General features: G+C 38.8%; 1 protein-coding gene and 1 long non-coding RNA gene across 5 annotated transcripts in view; one reads left to right on the top strand and one right to left on the bottom strand.

Annotated features, from left to right (window-relative positions):
- The window catches only part of rbfox1l (RNA binding fox-1 homolog 1, like), a 25,826-nt gene extending 13,367 nt beyond the window's left edge, over positions 1-12,459 (bottom strand). Inside the window, exons 1-5 of the mRNA XM_054780904.1 lie at positions 11,995-12,459; positions 7,115-7,351; positions 2,371-2,550; positions 2,250-2,303; positions 2,093-2,185 (exon numbers count right to left, since the gene is read on the bottom strand). Of these exons, the coding sequence (XP_054636879.1) occupies positions 2,093-2,185; positions 2,250-2,303; positions 2,371-2,550; positions 7,115-7,351; positions 11,995-12,081 (651 nt within the window). The 5' untranslated portion in view covers positions 12,082-12,459. The remainder of the gene's footprint in view (positions 1-2,092; positions 2,186-2,249; positions 2,304-2,370; positions 2,551-7,114; positions 7,352-11,994) is intronic.
- On the top strand, positions 835-16,587 carry LOC129184710 (uncharacterized). 4 transcript variants are annotated; one of them, XR_008571943.1, is made up of 7 exons: positions 835-956; positions 2,272-2,592; positions 4,774-4,826; positions 8,626-8,787; positions 14,059-14,114; positions 15,496-15,538; positions 16,011-16,587. It is a non-coding gene; the product is annotated as an uncharacterized LOC129184710 (long non-coding RNA). The 4 variants fall into 4 exon arrangements; XR_008571942.1 differs by lacking the exon at positions 15,496-15,538; XR_008571945.1 differs by lacking the exons at positions 835-956; positions 2,272-2,592; positions 4,774-4,826; positions 8,626-8,787 and adding exons at positions 12,834-13,767; positions 13,857-13,926.

The following is a 16,587-nucleotide window of genomic DNA, read 5'->3' as shown; positions in this document are numbered from 1 at the left end:
AAATATATTAGAAATTTAAAATAAATATTGCTTTCTCTAAAAATATTAATAAGAAGAGGAAGAACGCTGAAACAACAGATTTTTTTTGATAATTTACAATGAAGTTATCAATGTATGATAAATTAATGGGAATAATAACATATAATATATTTGCTAGAATATTTTTGAAGACATAACATAAGTTTCATCCCTTTTTTCATGTTTATATTGAACAAAAAAGAACTACATTTACCTTGTAAAACAGGTTATGCTAACCACAAGACCACCGCGTAGCCCAGAAAAGTACACTAATAAAAAAAATACAAAAACTAAAAATAAAAACCTTCACAAATCATTTCATGTACATTACAAAAAAGGCAATTGCTGTAGCATGACAATTTTTATTTTATAATATTTTGTTAGGGGAAATTAATATGTTGATGTTAGTTGATGTTAGTTTCTCTAAAAAACAATAAAAATAAATTCTCATATTTTTTACATTTTGTCACATTGTCAATTTTATATATAAACTAATATTTTGACATCAGACAATATTTTGTCATTCTAAAACAATTGTGAATTTATTATTACTATTATTTCCAATTAAGTTATCATTGCTTGGTTCTTAATAATTTAAAGAAAATGTTAATATTTATGAGGCCACGTTTAACTTTCCTCCTTTTTTCCATTTTCATATTGATAAAAAAAACAACTACATTTGCCCTTTAAATAAATGGTTTGTGTTTTGACACTGATGTTCATTCACGTGTGCTGGTGTAACTCTCTGTTTCTCCATTAGATGTCACTGTTACTACAAACTTCTTGTTTGGTGATTGGATTTGCGTGGCAGCGCCATCTAGGGACCTCCCATTGTAAGCAGCAGGCAACTTAGTCCAAGCGACATTTCGGACTAAAGTGTTTTCATATGAGCTCTCGTTTCTGCAGCTTCTTGTGTAATCCTTGGCAAAACATCATCTGTAAGTGTTTAAATACGTTCTAGACTTACCTTTTATTGCTATAACATTTATGTTTGTGGTCATCTCTCTATAAAATGTTTTTCTCTGCTAATGAGAGCTAGCTAGTTTGGACTTATGCTAACGTTCATTTCTGCATCGTTAAATGTATTTGTTGTGTCTGTTTTTGCAGTTTTACAAAATAATAACAAAGTAAATGGTGTTCAGACAAGGATTCTGCTGGAATCATTGAAAAATGTTGAGCTCGCCGCATAAGTTGCATTAGAAACAAGAAGAATTTGATTCATATTTGCCATCATTCCTAATAAAAAAAAAACAGGACAATAAAAATACAGCAAATAAAAATGGAAATAAGAAACCTTCACAAGCAATTTAACTCTTGTCATTTTTTTTCTGATTACCTCCGCCAAGCACAGCGCAAACGGCAAGCGCAGCGCAGAGGTTGTTTTTGGCAGCGTCTGTTTGTGTTCAAAATAACTTCAAGTTCCGAATGGATTTGGATGAAATTTGCAGGAATTGTGGGAAATTGGATATGGAACAAGTGATAAAAATATCGGGGGCGATGTAGGACTCATATTCATGCTGTAAATCACAATATTTGGAGAACTATGGCGCTTAGGGGCACACGATAATTATTGGGCCGATACGAGGGAATTATGGCGCCATATCGATAAATCTGCTAACATTAAAAATAACTCAGATAACCAATCATTTTAAAAAAACACCCCAGTGAGGCCAGATTACCCGTAATGTGTAATCAAGCGCTCATTTTTTCTCCTGCCTGTGACGTTAACAGCCCGTCGTAACTCGCCCTGTGGCTCACTTGTGAACAAACATTCACTTTCGCGTGCCAGTTGTACCAAATGCTCCGCGAGGAGGGGGGGAAAAACCCCCGTCGAGCACACAAAGAACCTTATCAGACACCTGAAACCCTTGAAAGGTGCAAAAGATTTGCCAGAGACCTCCGTAGCAGCGCACCGGCTGCTCGGAGCGTGTGCCTGAATACAGTGCACCTTGCTGGGCCACAGTAGGTGGCTCCCTCCTCTCTATACTCTAGTTCTCCTGGTAGTAGTGATGTGCTAGTACTGTGGTAATATCATGATATGTAATGCAATGTAATACATATAATAATGGCTCACCTCAATCTTCCTGCCTTCCACGATTGTTCCATTGAGTTTTTCTCTTGCTCGGTCGGCTTCTGCCGCACTCTCAAAGGTGACAAATCCGAATCCCTGTGCACCATCATAGATGTTTGTCAGCATCTTAAAAGTGCTTTTGATCATCTGTCTTACTGACCTTTGACCCCCTCTCATTGAAGATAATTTCTACATCCAGGATCTTTCCAAATTGCTGGAAGAAGGAGCAGGTGTTGTTACAAGATCTCATGAAGATGAAAAGCGGGAGGAGCGCTCCTCACCCCAAACATCTGCCGGAGGTCCGGGTCTCGGAAGCGAAAGGGGATGTTTGAGACGTGGAGACGCTTGGGCTGGACCTTCGCCGACCCTTCCTCGTCACTCCCGCTGCCCGTGCCGCCACCGGATGTCGCTGAGGCACTCAGAGCTTGGGGGTCGGAGGTCACGGGTGCTAAGGCTTCCTCCTGGAGGTCGGAGAGAGGCAAAGGAAAACGGGAAACAGCAAGGTGGGAAAGAAAAGATGGAGACAATGAGAAGAGCCGTGAGGACGGAAACGTGAGTGCAGCCCTCACATTTGGATAGACTTTAGAGTAGTCAGTGTACAGCTTGTATAGCAGTATAGATCTACTGAGAGGCCACATTATTGTGTAAACAGCTGTGAGTGAACATGTGCAGATTGTATCCTTGCTGTGAATAGTCTTCTCTAGTACTGCCTTTGTCCTCTTGGGCGTGGAATTGCATAGAGCTGCACATGTTCTTACTGGATTCCCCTTCCACTTCCTCTTGGGTGGTAGACCAAATGGTAAAATCTATAAGTAACAATAATTAAATGAACTGTAAAACACATACAGTCATCCCTCCTTTATGGTGGTTCATTGGGTCCAGACCCGACCGTGATAAGTGAATTTCTGTCAAGTAGGATTCCTTATTTATAAATGGAATATTTTCATAGTTAGAGCATAGAAAACCTGTTTACCGCCTTCTAAATACAGCTGTATCATTATTAGAGCTCTCTACACATGAAATAACACCCCTATAGTCATCTTTACACTCATATTACCCAATATAGTAGACATAATCAGAGAAAATAAGACATATAAGACATAGAAAGCCTATTTACCACCTTCTAAATACACTTTTTAACATTATTAGAGCCCTCTAGACATGAAAAACACCCCTATAGTCACCTTTACACTCCTATTACCCAAAATAGAAGACATAATAAGAGAATATAACACATAGAAAAGCTGTTTACCACCTTGTAAATATGCTTTTTAAAAATCATTATTAGAGCCCTCTAGACATGAAATAACACCCCTATAGTCTCCTGTACACCCCATTACCCAATATAGTAGACATAATAAGAGAAAATAAGCCATAATAAGACTTGTGTGTGTTAGTATAAATGTGTTCCAGTGCTCGGGGAGATGAGTTGGGGGGTTTAGGTTGCAAGCCTGCAATAAAAGCCTGTTGTTCCGTTAGCAGAATTGTGGAATTTACTGCCAAACGCAGAATCTTGAGGCAGTTGGCATAATGCGATGAAATGTTGTCATTGTGAGGAGAAGGAACGTTGGTGTGGTAACTCTATTGGGTAACACAAATGTAAAAGTGACTATAGGGGTGTTATTTCATGTATGCAGGGCTCTAATCATGTTAAAAACTGTATTTACAAAGTCATAAACTGGTTTTCTACGCTTTAACTATTAATACATATTCCATTTATTAACATTGTATCCTATATCGAAATTCATTTGATGCGGTCCAATTAACCACAAATGCTCGTTTACGGCGAATAATTGGTTCCTGACCCGACTGCAATAAGTGAATTTCCGCCAAGTAGGACTCAATATTAATAAATGCAATATTTTTGTGGTTATAGCATAGAAAACTTGTTTCCGATCTTCTAAATATGCTTTTTAACATTATTAGAGACCTCAAGACATGAAATAACACCCCTATAGTCACCTTTACGCTTCTATTACTCAGTATATTAGACATAATAAGAGAAAGTAAGACATATTAGGCATAAATAAGATAACATAGACTCACATGTTAGCAGTTCCTTGTCATTTTTGTGGACAGCGTACTTCCTTGTGTCTTTAAATGGCTTTACACTCATATTGGCCAATGTAGTAGACACAATAAGAGTAAATAAGCCACGTAAGACGTAAATAAAACTCCTGCTGGAGCAGTGTGATGGTAAATGTGTCCCCCAGGGAAGCTTAGTGAGGAGTCTAGTGCCTGCCTCACCGCACACCAACACCTAGTGGCCAATGTAGAGTACTACATTCACAATTAGAACGCTTTTTCTGCCTTGTATTCATTTAGTTAGATTGTTTAGCCACTTTAGGCTTGAAACTGCTTCGTTTAAGCTGAGAAGAAGTACAATTAGTTTAAATACGCTTTTTTTTAAACTAATAATAGGCCATATTCAACCACAATATTATACTGATTATTTATTCATTCATTCATTTTTGAGGGATTACTGTATGATTTACAAGCTGGACAATGACTACTCTAAAGTGTATCCATGTTTACGGTATTGTCCCTTGAGAAGATGTGAGGGGGGTACTCACTTTAGTGATACTGTACACTGACGTCTAAGCACTTCCTGTTTGTGTTTAAAGCAACCACATGACATTAGACCTTTTTGTTTTTTGTTTTTTTTTTTGTTTTGCTGAGGTCAGGTGATCCACACCAAAAAGAGCATTCCGCAACCAGTGATCCCTGTCAGGCAAAGGTGAGGAGGCTGTGCTAGTAAGTAAGAAAACGAACCGCTTGTGGATGAGACGAGAAAATAAAACCAGATGAAAGCTCTACCCAAGCAGCCGTATCAAAATAAAAGTCACTAAAGTCTTGGAAAAAAAACAAAAATCCATCTGTTTTGTTTGAAAGTGCTCCATGCACAATACAGGAAGTAATACAAGAAACATTCACTTGATTTTCTCACAATGCACCACGATGCTAGTGTGTGCTCGTGTTCAGTGTGTGTGTGTGTGTGTGTGTGTGTGTGTGTGCGCGCGCGTGTTAAATGGTGAGCAGTGAGGGAGGGTGCACAGAAAAATGCCCAGTCAGGCCCGAGCGCGCAAAAAAGCTTGAAAAGAATGTGGAGGGGGGCGGGGCAAAGAGCAGAAGGGGTCATTCTGGGGTCAAGGTGCTGCTTTTCTGCCAAGGGTTAAAGGTCACGTGTCATTAATATGCTAGGGGTGGGCAGGAGTTACAAAAGCAGTCACAACAACAGGCCACAAGGTGGCGCCACACACACCACAGAAGGAGGGGTTGGGGGGGTTGAGCTGCTTTTGTTGGTGTCATGTCACGATGCAGGATGGTGTTCTCGACCTGTGTGATATTTCACAGTGGGAGTGGAGGGGGTCATCTTCTCCCCCTTTGACCTCCCCTCCCCCCTTCCATCATGGCGGCGTCTCAACTTTCCCCCGGTGCGGAGCCACGTATGTCGGGGGAGGGCCCTCTATGGTCATAAAATATATAGATGGGGCCACAAAACACCATTTAGGAAAGTAGAGGAGACATCATGCTGGACCTTCTCTTCATGCCGCTCCACAACGTTATAGCAAATATACTGAAGCATAACTGTGGAAGCCCTCCGCCACCGGGGGGAAAAATCCCAACGGTAAATCACAGTTATGAGAGAAAAACTCATAATTATATCATCATTTTGACTTATCTCATACTTCTGATTTTATTTTCTAAGAATTATGACTTTATCTCATAATTTAGTTTTTTTAATCTCATAATTTAGATTATTTAAATCTAATCTTCTATCTCATAATTTAGACTTTTACTCTCATGATTATGACTTTTTATCTCATAATTTGGACTTTTTATGTTATAATTTAGTTTTTTAATTTCATAATTATGACTATCTCATAATTTTGACTTTTAATCTCACAATTCTGACTTTTTAGCTCATAATTTTGACTTTATCTCATAATTTGGATTTTTAATCTCATAATGATGACTTTTTCGCTCATGCTTATGACTTTAAATATCATAGGTATGACTTTTTTATCACATAATTTCGATTTTTTATCATAATTGTAACTTTCTTATTTCATCATTTCGATCTATTTTAATCTCATAATTTTGACTTTTTATCATCATTTTGATTTACACTTTTTATCTCATAATTTTGAGTTTTTATCTCATAATTATGATTTACCGTTGAGATTTTTTTTTTTTTCCTCAGTGGCGGAAATGTGCTTCCATACGTAACAAAAGCCAGCGTACTAGAAAAACAATTGCAGTGTCTTTTTTGTTTTCTTTTCTTATTTCTGCGTAGAATGAAAGTGAAACAGAACAGTTGGCTACTGTACATGCTAGCAGGTAAACTGCACTCCACAATGTTTTTTTTCCCAATTGTTTCAAAAATGTAATGAATTAATTACAATTAGCTGAAATAATGAAGTCATCAAGGTATGGTTTATTTTTTTTTATCTATTCTTTAATGAAATGAATTAAACACTAAACTAGGCTAAAACTAGCAAGACGATCAGTTCTCTAACATACTTTAGCTACGTGCTAACAGGTGGTCTGTACGGTACACGACATGCTGCGTTCCAGAACACTGGGACGTATGACATTTCAGAAGTTGAAGTCAACTACCATACTTGGAGATGACAAGGTCTGATCTCAACACGTTCTACGTTCTTCTACTTTGTTCATGAGTACTGTATTTTACGACTGTCCAGTGGTTTCAAACGCAGCATTCGTCTCATCTTGGTGTGGCGGCAAGCTTGCCAGTGGTTGAATAGTCAGTGAAAATAACAGTAGCATTGTGGAGGTCACGTCTTTTATAGATAGAACCTTCACACAATAGCAACACACGCTTTGGATCCTTCTTTATTTCCAACTGTCAGCTGGTGTTGCCATAAAAGGGCCTAACAGCAGCGGGTGGGTGGAGGCTTCTAAAATAGAGACCCGCCCAGTTTACACATGATCTTCTGCTAGGACACGTAACAGTACTTTCCTGGCACCAAAAGAGTAAATCCCAATCAAGGCGGTCCTTACCGTGTTGCTGGGTGCCAGAGGCTCCGCCCCCTCCAACTGGGGGCCCTGGTAGACCCTCAGCTGGGGGTGCTCGGGGTACTCTGAGGAGGGGTGTGTGGCGCTAAAATCGAGAGGCGGCAGTCGGCCCGCAGAGGTCGCAGACCCTTGGCCTGGGGTTGGGTAAGAAGGCGGCGGGGCGTAGACCTGAGGCAGGGCGGGGTCGGCCCCGCCCGGGCCCGCCTCTTGGGTGGGGCCTCCCTGAGAAGAAAGAAAGGCAGATTTAGATAAATAGATTTGACGCATGATGTGGTATGCTTTGGATACTAAGCTTCTCCTCAGACAGATAGGTAGGTAGGTAGGTAGGTAGGTAGGTAGGTAGGTAGGTAGATACAGTAGATGCGAGATACATGATGTGGTATGCTTTGGATTCTAAGGCTATTTTAAAAAAAAATCTTAGATACTGCAGCTAGATAGATTTTACCATGTTGTGGGATGCATTGGATAAAATAAAATGAAATAAAATAATATGAAATGAAATGAAATAATATAAAATGAAGTAAAATAATATAAAATAAAATAAGATGAAATGAAATGAAATGAAATAAGATTAAATAAAATAAGATTAAATAAAATAAGATGAAATGAAATAAGATGAAATGAAATAACATATGATAAAATGAAATAAAATAAGATAAAATGAAATGAGATTCAATTAAATAAGATTAAATAAAATGAAATGAAATAAGATAAAATAAGATTAAATAAAATAAGATAAAATGAAATGAAATAAGCTTAAATAAAATATGCTAAAATGAATTAAAATAAGATACAATGAAATGAAATAAGATAAAATACAATAAAATTAAAAAAAAATTAATAAAATAAGATAAAATGGAATAAAATAAAAATAGGGTAGAATGAAACTAAATAAGATCAAATGAAATGAAATACAATAAAATAAAATAAGATAACATGAAATGAAATAAGGTCAAATGGAATTACATAGATGAAATGAGATCAAATGAAATCAAATCAAATAAATTGGAAGCAGTAGTATTTGGGGATTTGGCTTTGATTTCATTTGAAATAATTACAGATGCACATAGAAACAGTGTTAGTTCTTTTATATATACTGTAGGTAGGGGTGTCACGAGACGAGACCACACGCGAGACTGGATCTACGAGAATGACACGCGATTTTAACATGACTTTTAAGAGAGTTACAATGAAAAAAATATGAAAATATGACAATACATTGCAATTTGCTCATTTCATTTTGACAACGTTACACTCATCTACACTGTGTGTATGCTAGCGGCCCCGTCTTCATTCATTTAATATCGTCCCAGGCCTAGTGCCCATGAGATGTTTCTTTGTTCTGAACGAGAAATCTTGTGGACAAAAATATGACTTAACTTAATTCTAAATGCATTTTTCAGTTTGAACTAGTTTTATTGTCAAAGATGTCAGCTGTTCTTTTGTCCCAGTTGGAATCGTGATTGAAAAATGCTGACTTTCTGTTGGCGTTCCAGCACGTTGTGGCGTGCTTTGGCTGAAGTCGAGTACAGGAAGCAAATGTAAGACGCCGGTGTTAGTCCAACGACAATCAAGGCAGTGTAAAGCATTGTCTTACCCCTTCAGGACGTCCCGGGAGCTCTGAGCCGTTCAACATCAACTGCTGCGTGTTTTTAATGGTGAGTACCCCCACCCGCCCACCGCACCATAAGTTCTAACGAGCCACCAATCACACCGCAGCAGCTGTGCTCGTGTGTAACTGTCAGTCACACACACACACACACACACACACACACACACCCCAGAGGTAACGTATCTATTGAACAACATGCTTGTTATTGTGCTTCATGGAGGGAGGTGTCGCTCATATTTGGCTAAATAATAAAGCCTGTTGTAAGGAGACACAAAGACAACACAATCTGTCTGACGGCGCCCGTCGGTAGCCGCCATTTGTCCCGTCTTACTCTCCTCTCGTGGCACCTCAGCTGTCGACTCGGGGTCAGAGGTCAACGGCCCAGCGCCAGGTGCCTGCCAGGACAGCTGTCGGGAGATTTACGCATAGACGACTCCCGCTGCAGATGTGGCCGATTTCTTTTTAGAACCCACGCTCAGTATTACGTTTCCAAGTATTCCTGCGCTTCAACTGCTTCTCAGTAGGACGAGGAGCATCAATCCAAATATTGACAGTATCCTAACCAGGGGTAGTATGTTCAAGCATCGTCATAATAATAATACAGTCATATTTCTAAATATTAGAGTTGGCTTTCCCATAACTCACCAAACTACCAAATGAAATCCAGTTTCCTATAGTATCCATTACATTACATACATTCTTTTTTAACCTTTTCCTTTGGATCAAGCCTTGTATTATTATTATTTTCATTTAATAAACACTCTTAACAGGCCAGTATTCCATTCAATCACTGAAATAAATCAAATAAAAAATAATAATACTTTAACGAGCCAGTATAATCAGTCGGGGGGGAAAAGTCTTAATAAATAAGATCAAACAAAATCCGATAAAATAAAATATAAAATAAAATAAAACAGAACCAATACAATGAGTTGAAAGAATAAGTCCTAAAATAAAATAAAATCTTATTTTAACAAGCCAACATAATGAGTTGTAAAAATAAGTCTTAATAAATAAAATAAAATAAACCTGAAGAGTCTTAAAATGTAAAGTAAAATGTAATTAAATGAAAGTTTTAACCAGCTCATGTAATGAGTTGGAGAAATAAGTCCTAATAAATAAAACCAAATTTAACAAGCCAATATAAGGAGTCAGAAAAATAAGTCTTAATGAATAAAAATAAAATAAAACGTTAGCACGTCAGTATAATTAGTAGGAAAAGTAAGTCTCAATAAATAAAATAAAATACAATCGTCCTCAAATTAGGCATATATATGAATATATCATTTAAACTATAAAAATATAATAAGGAATATGAATATTATATTTGGAAATAATGTGTAAAAAATGTCATCATGCCAGTATAGATAGTTACATAAGCATACAGAACATATACAGGAAGTATCTACAAATATACATCTGTTTGAATGTTAAAATAATCATGCATTAGATACGATTATTTACTTACATGTTTTCTACAAGCCAGTATACTCAAACAAGTATCGTATCTTTCACACATCATACAGTGGTGTACAAAAGTGTTTGTCCCTTCCTGATTTCTTATTTTGTCACGCTTGAATGTTTCAGATCATCAAACAAATGTAAATATTAGTCGATGACAACACAACCCAACACAAAATGCAGTTTTTAAATGAACCTTTTTATTATGAAGGGAGAACAAAATCCATAGCTACATGTCCCTGCGTGAAAAAGTGATTGCCCCCTAAAGCTAATAAGTGGTTGGCCCCCCTTAGCAGCAACAACTGCAATCAAGCGTTTGTGATAACTTGCAATGAGTCTCTTACAGCGCTGGGGAGGAATTTTGCACAATTGTTGTCATTCAGCCACATTGGAGGCTTTTCCAGCATGAAGCACCTTTTTAAGGTCATGCCACAGCGTCTCAATAGGATTCAGGTCAGGACTTGGACTAGACCACTCCAAAGTCTTCATCCATTCAGAGGTGGACTTGCTGGTGTGTTTTGGATCATTGTCCTGCTGCAGAACCCAAGTTGCTTTCAGCTTGAGGTCACCAACAGATGGCCGGACATTCTCCTTCAGCACAATTCATGCTTCCATTCATCACAGCAAGTCTTCCAGGTCCTGCAGACCATCACACTACCACCACCGTATTTTACTGTTGCTATGATGTTCTTTTTCTGAAATGTGGTGTTACTTTTATGCCAGATGTAATGGGACACACACCTTCCAAAAAGTTCAACTTTTGTCTCGTCAGACCACAGAGTATTTTCCCAAAGGTCTTGGGGATCATCAAGATGTTTTCTGGCAAAACTGAGACGAGCCTTAATGTTGTTTTTGTTCAGCAGTGGTTTTGGTCTTGGAACTCTGCCATGCAGGCCGTTTTTGTCCAGTGTCTTTCTTATGGTGGAGTCATGAACACTGACCTTAACTGAGGCAAGTGAGGCCTGCAGTTCTTTGGATGTTGTTGTGGGGTCTTTTGTGACCTCTTGGATGAGTCGTCGCTGCGCTCTTGGGGTCATTTTGGTTGGCCCGCCACTCCTGGGAAGGTTCACAACTGTTCCATGTTTTGGCCATTTGTGGATAATGGCTCTCACTGTGGTTGGCTGGAGTCCCAAAGCTTAAGAAATGGCTTTAGAACCTTTTCCAAACTGATGGATCTTAATTCATCTCAGTTAAGTTATGTTTTAATGGGGGGGCAATCACTTTTTCACACAGGACCATGCAGGTGTGGATTTTTTTCTCCCTTAGTAATAAAAACTTTCATTTAAAATTAATTGTGTTGTTTGATGATCTGAAACATTTAAGTGTGACAAACGTGCAAAAAAAAAAAAAGAAATCAGAAGAAATAGTAGACATCACTTGTAGCATTCCTTCTATATTATTTTAAGAGTGTTGTACCCCCCCCCCCCCCCCCCCCCCCCCCCCACACACACACACACACACACACACACACCCCAACCCCATTTTAAGAGGCTCAGAGGATAACAGAAAACAAGATAGGTGACAGAATCTCCTCCTGGTATTATCTGCTCTGCTGTGCTAAAAATACAGCTGTCAAGGTGGAGCGATACCAGATGCATTGTGGCATTAATAGCATGTCACACACGCACGCACACACACACACACCAACTGGCATGTTAGCATCACAGTGGCCTAACGTGGCTTTAAACTTACAAAAATGGACTTTCAGTATTTACTCATTTAGAAGTAGTATTAAAAGGAACAATGCAAATGATGACTTCAAGTCATGGGGAGAGTGGGAGGGTGTCTTTACCTGAACTAGGCTGGGGTAGCATGTGGTTGTCTGAGGGTAGACAGGGAGTCCATAAGGCTGAAGGATGACAGTGGGCGAGGATAGCATAGCCAGAAAAACCTCACACTTGGACAAGAGGAGAACCGCGGAAAAGAAAAACAAATAAGAATCCAAATAGGGGGAGAGGGGGGAACAAAGATCCAACAAGAGTTGATGAATGAAGATCGATAACCCAAAAAATGGAGTCAAAGAAATAGTGGTAAAAAGTCCACAAAACAGCAGTAAAGACAAGATCTGGACAGCGAGCGTGCTTTGAGTCGATCATGCGGCCTGACGGACAGAAACACATGCTCAGGCTCTCATTTCAGAGTTTTATAAATAGTCGCTCATGTCCTTCCTTCCCACTTTACCACCCTCACTTATGCTGGCACACTTTGTCCACTAAGGTTCCTTACAGCTTCTGACTTGTTTTCACACAATGCACATCCAACACGTCCAACAGGGATCTACTTGGACATTTCACCCCGCTGTGGCTTCAAAATAAGAGTCCAGCACGACTATTATATACACACACTGTGCCTCCTGTCACAGAGAGGATCTCTGGCTTATGTTTTTTTTTTTTTTCTGCAGGTCCTTAACTCATTCAATCCCAGCCATTTTTCAAAAGACAACCCCTTCAGTAGCAACCATTGTGACTGATCTTTCAAGGCACACAGAATATTGTGTTGTATGGTTATATAAACATGGAACCTACCAAAAGAAACATTACACTCCTGTCTTTCATCAGAAAAAAAGAGTTTGTTTCTACCTTTTTCCCTTCTTTAGTAATCAGCAGTAGAACATAGGTAAGTTTCAGGAAAATATCATATCTTGACTAAAAAAAGGGAGAAAAGCAGCTTTTTGTGAAAAGATACATTTCAAGCATAACTTTCACTTTGACACAAATATTTTTTGCTTTTGTGACAGCTCAAATATCTAAACCAGGGGTCACCAACACAGTGCCTGCGGGCACCAGGTAGCCCCCCACGACCACATGAGGCGCCCGCAGGCCTGCTTTGCATTCAGGTTTTCAGTTAATAATGTGAGAACACTAGAAAGAAAAGTATTGTGAAACATAAAATGGGAGTTGTGGATACCAGCATTTTGTGAATGTTTTGGTAAAACAAGCATATTTGCTTTGTTTAGGTTGAAATAAGGTATGAAAATAATTTCTACAAAAATGAGCTCGTGGCCATTTTCATTTTCTAAAATTAGCTCTCGCAAGAAAAAACGTTGGTGACCCCTGATCTAAACTATACCAACATAAACAGCACAAAAAAGGGTTGTTTTACATCAAAATAACAAATTATTTACAAATATAACACCATCAACTATTTACAGTTTTCACATTTGGAGCTGAACTATGTGTGTGCGCATGCAACCACCGGGCCGTGGCCCAGTACCGGTCCGTGGGCGGGGCCGATCTGGGCCGAGGAAACCTTTCAGGCTCAATGATTTTAAAAAATACGCAAAAAATACTTTTGTAAATAACTAAATACAATTTTAAGTAAATGAATATAAATTTTGGAAATATGGGTCATTATTTTATTCAAAAAATAATGTAGTTAGAATTTTTTGCATTTATGTTGTTTGTTGCGAGTGTCCCACTTTGTTTGACAGTCCTTGAACTCACCATCGTACGTGCGCTAGCCTTCTCCCACTCTGCACAGATGGTCAACTATGCTGTATTTTAATCGTTTTTCTTTCACTTCATATTTGCTCCCAAATGCTGATACTCTGTGGGAATGCATAAAGGTAAGGTTTGATGACGTTATCGAGTGCTAATGTGTATATTTGTTTTTGCACAACTTCAAGTTAATTCATGCTAGCACACTGCCTCTTAGCACACACATCACGCAGCGGCGCTACAATCTTCTCTCTGAAAAACAAACTCCAAGCTTATAGTGGCGGATGGTGGGTGTGTATTCACTTTGTGCTTTTAATTTGATGTTGTTCGTGTCTTAGTTTTACACAATACATACTGAATTAGATAAATGACTTAGGTATACGACCCCCCCCACTGATATAGAGGATCTTTCATCGTAGGTCCTGAGAAACAGCAGTGGCTCTTCGACTAGTGTTTTTGCAGGAGATCCTTAAAGGTAAAGTGCACCATCATCCACAATTCTTATGTGAGACATGAACACACATGCCTTTCTCTTTCCTGTGTGTTGTATAATGTCATGTAGATATTAAAAACAGCTAAAAAGAGGCAGCTAAGAATGCATGTAATGGGACGCACCTATAACGCCTTCTTAAAAAACCTCCAACAACGCACCATTCCCATAATGTGACCTGGTATACAAAAACATTGTTATTATTGTAATTATCATTGTTACGCCCAAGAACTACACTAATGGCGTAGTGACACCTACTACTAGCCGGCTAGCGACCAGCTTCACCACACACTCGCTCACAATGCCTCAGGCCACTAGCCAAAGTTAACGTTACATGTTGGAGCTGCCGCCACTGCTGCTTTGTTTTTGTTTTTGACGCTAGGTGTAGCGTTCCTTTCTATGTTGCTATGTGAAATCAATGCACCCAGGAAGGAAGTCCCCAAAATACTGGAAGTATGACAAGTTATCATGAACGTACCTGATACTACATGCTCACAGCATGGATAGAAAACCATAACTTTACATTACTTTCATAAAGCGTTTTTCTACAAAAAAAATTAAGGTAATTCCTCTCGTTTGTACGTTCACGCACACACTAATATACTTGGGAAACAGTTAGGCACCAAAAACAAAGTATTTCATCTTCTCATTTTTTTGTTGCCTGTTTCCCAAGTATAGTATTGCGTGTGTGAACGTATAAACGAGAGGAATTAACTTAAATTTCTTTGTAGAAAGGCGCTTGATGAATATAAGTACATTTACTTGTACACTAGGTCCCCAACTTACGAACACCCGACTAGCAAACATTCGCGGATACGAACACAAGCCGACTGGTCTATATTTTATTTTATTTTGCCTTGTAGTACTCCATCAGTATTTATACTGCTACTGCACATGCTTGACCAGTAGAGGGCACAGTGACACTGCTAATGAGACCAACAGAGGAAGAATTACACTGGGGAGATACAGTGTAAAGCTAAATGGAAAGCTAAATGATAGAACCCGGACAGAGCGTGTGATTAAAGTTTATGAAGAGTTAATAGGCCTGCTTAATTCTACACCACCCACAGAACACTACCTCTTTTAGAAGAGTCTAACCACCACCACCATTTGTCCTTTTTTTTCAATAACTCCTCCTCCTCCTCCACAACGACGTATGCTCGACCACTCCTCTTCAAAGGTAAATAACATTTATCATTACGTATTATTATATCACTTTTATTATTGTTTTTTTCATTAATTATCCTGGTTTAATATTACTACTGCATCCAAACTCATATTTACATACATACACATATACTGTATATGTATACACGTACATGTAGTACCTATATCATTGCTAATATTACCTTTTCCCCTACTTAAGAACAATTCAACATAAGAACGGTCGTCTGGAATCAATTGTGTTGGTAAGTTGGGGACCTAGTGTATTCATTTACAGCGCAGCCTTGCCGCATCCAATATGGCGGCGACTCTGATGTACGGCTCAGCACTCGATGTGGCGTCTATCTAGTTTTTTTTGTTTTTTTTTTTTACAATCTTTATAAATAAAAAACAAGTATACAATAAAGGTATACAAATAACAGAAACAAAGCAACATGGTTACATCAAATAAAATATTTAAATCACAACAAATTGTTGATGTTTTCAGAGCCTTTTTGTTGTTAGATTTGTTTACAAGTTTAATATATTGTTCAACATCTTTGAGGAAAAAATGTACAGAAAATGTAATGTGGAATGAAATTCAAAATTGAGATTGGATTTTTAAGGAAGTGCCAAGCCCAATTAATTTTACAGGTGTTATTAAGGGTGGCAAAGTGTTATGGTCACCCTCTGCTGCTCCCTGTTCTCTCGCTCTCTCTCTCTCTCTCTCTTCCACAGCTGGGCGTGCAGCAGGAGCCGGGACAACTGGACACACCTGCAGCTAATCATCCTTCACCCTACTTAACACGGAGTAGGGGCCGCTGTGAGATGCTGGTTCCTTCCATAACAGTGCACTCGCCAAATTGCTTAAGCCTTTCAAGATTTGGTGTCTCCCCAGCTGGGTGTTCCAGTTGTCCCGTGACCTGCCCTTTTGTAAGTTTTTGTGTTTAGAACCTTTTTTCCCTGGTGCTGCGCAAGCTGCGGACCCCAGCACTTTCTGTTCACTCCTGTGATTACCTCCACCCTGAAAACCAATTAAAGAACAGTCATCCACTCACCTTGCCAACGCATTCTGTGGTCCTCCACACACGCAAGCGTAACACAAAGTCTAGAAAATGAAGCCCCCTGTGCTCATGGTCATTCATAGCAACTCCTTTCTTAATGTGTACAATTGATCCAAATGAAATCAAATATTCCTTCAGCTTCCGTAACAAGAACTCGACCTCGACAAGTCCCTCTGTAACCAGTGATTTAATTTGCTTTTTGATTTTTTTAATGATTGGGTCAAAATTCTAATTGCATCTCGTTTTGATTT

This window comes from Dunckerocampus dactyliophorus, chromosome 7 (genome assembly GCF_027744805.1).
Source record: "Dunckerocampus dactyliophorus isolate RoL2022-P2 chromosome 7, RoL_Ddac_1.1, whole genome shotgun sequence".
Classification (NCBI taxonomy): Eukaryota; Metazoa; Chordata; class Actinopteri; order Syngnathiformes; family Syngnathidae; genus Dunckerocampus; species Dunckerocampus dactyliophorus.
The sequence above is the reverse complement of the archived record's forward strand: the minus strand, read 5'-3'. Positions and strand labels throughout refer to the sequence as shown.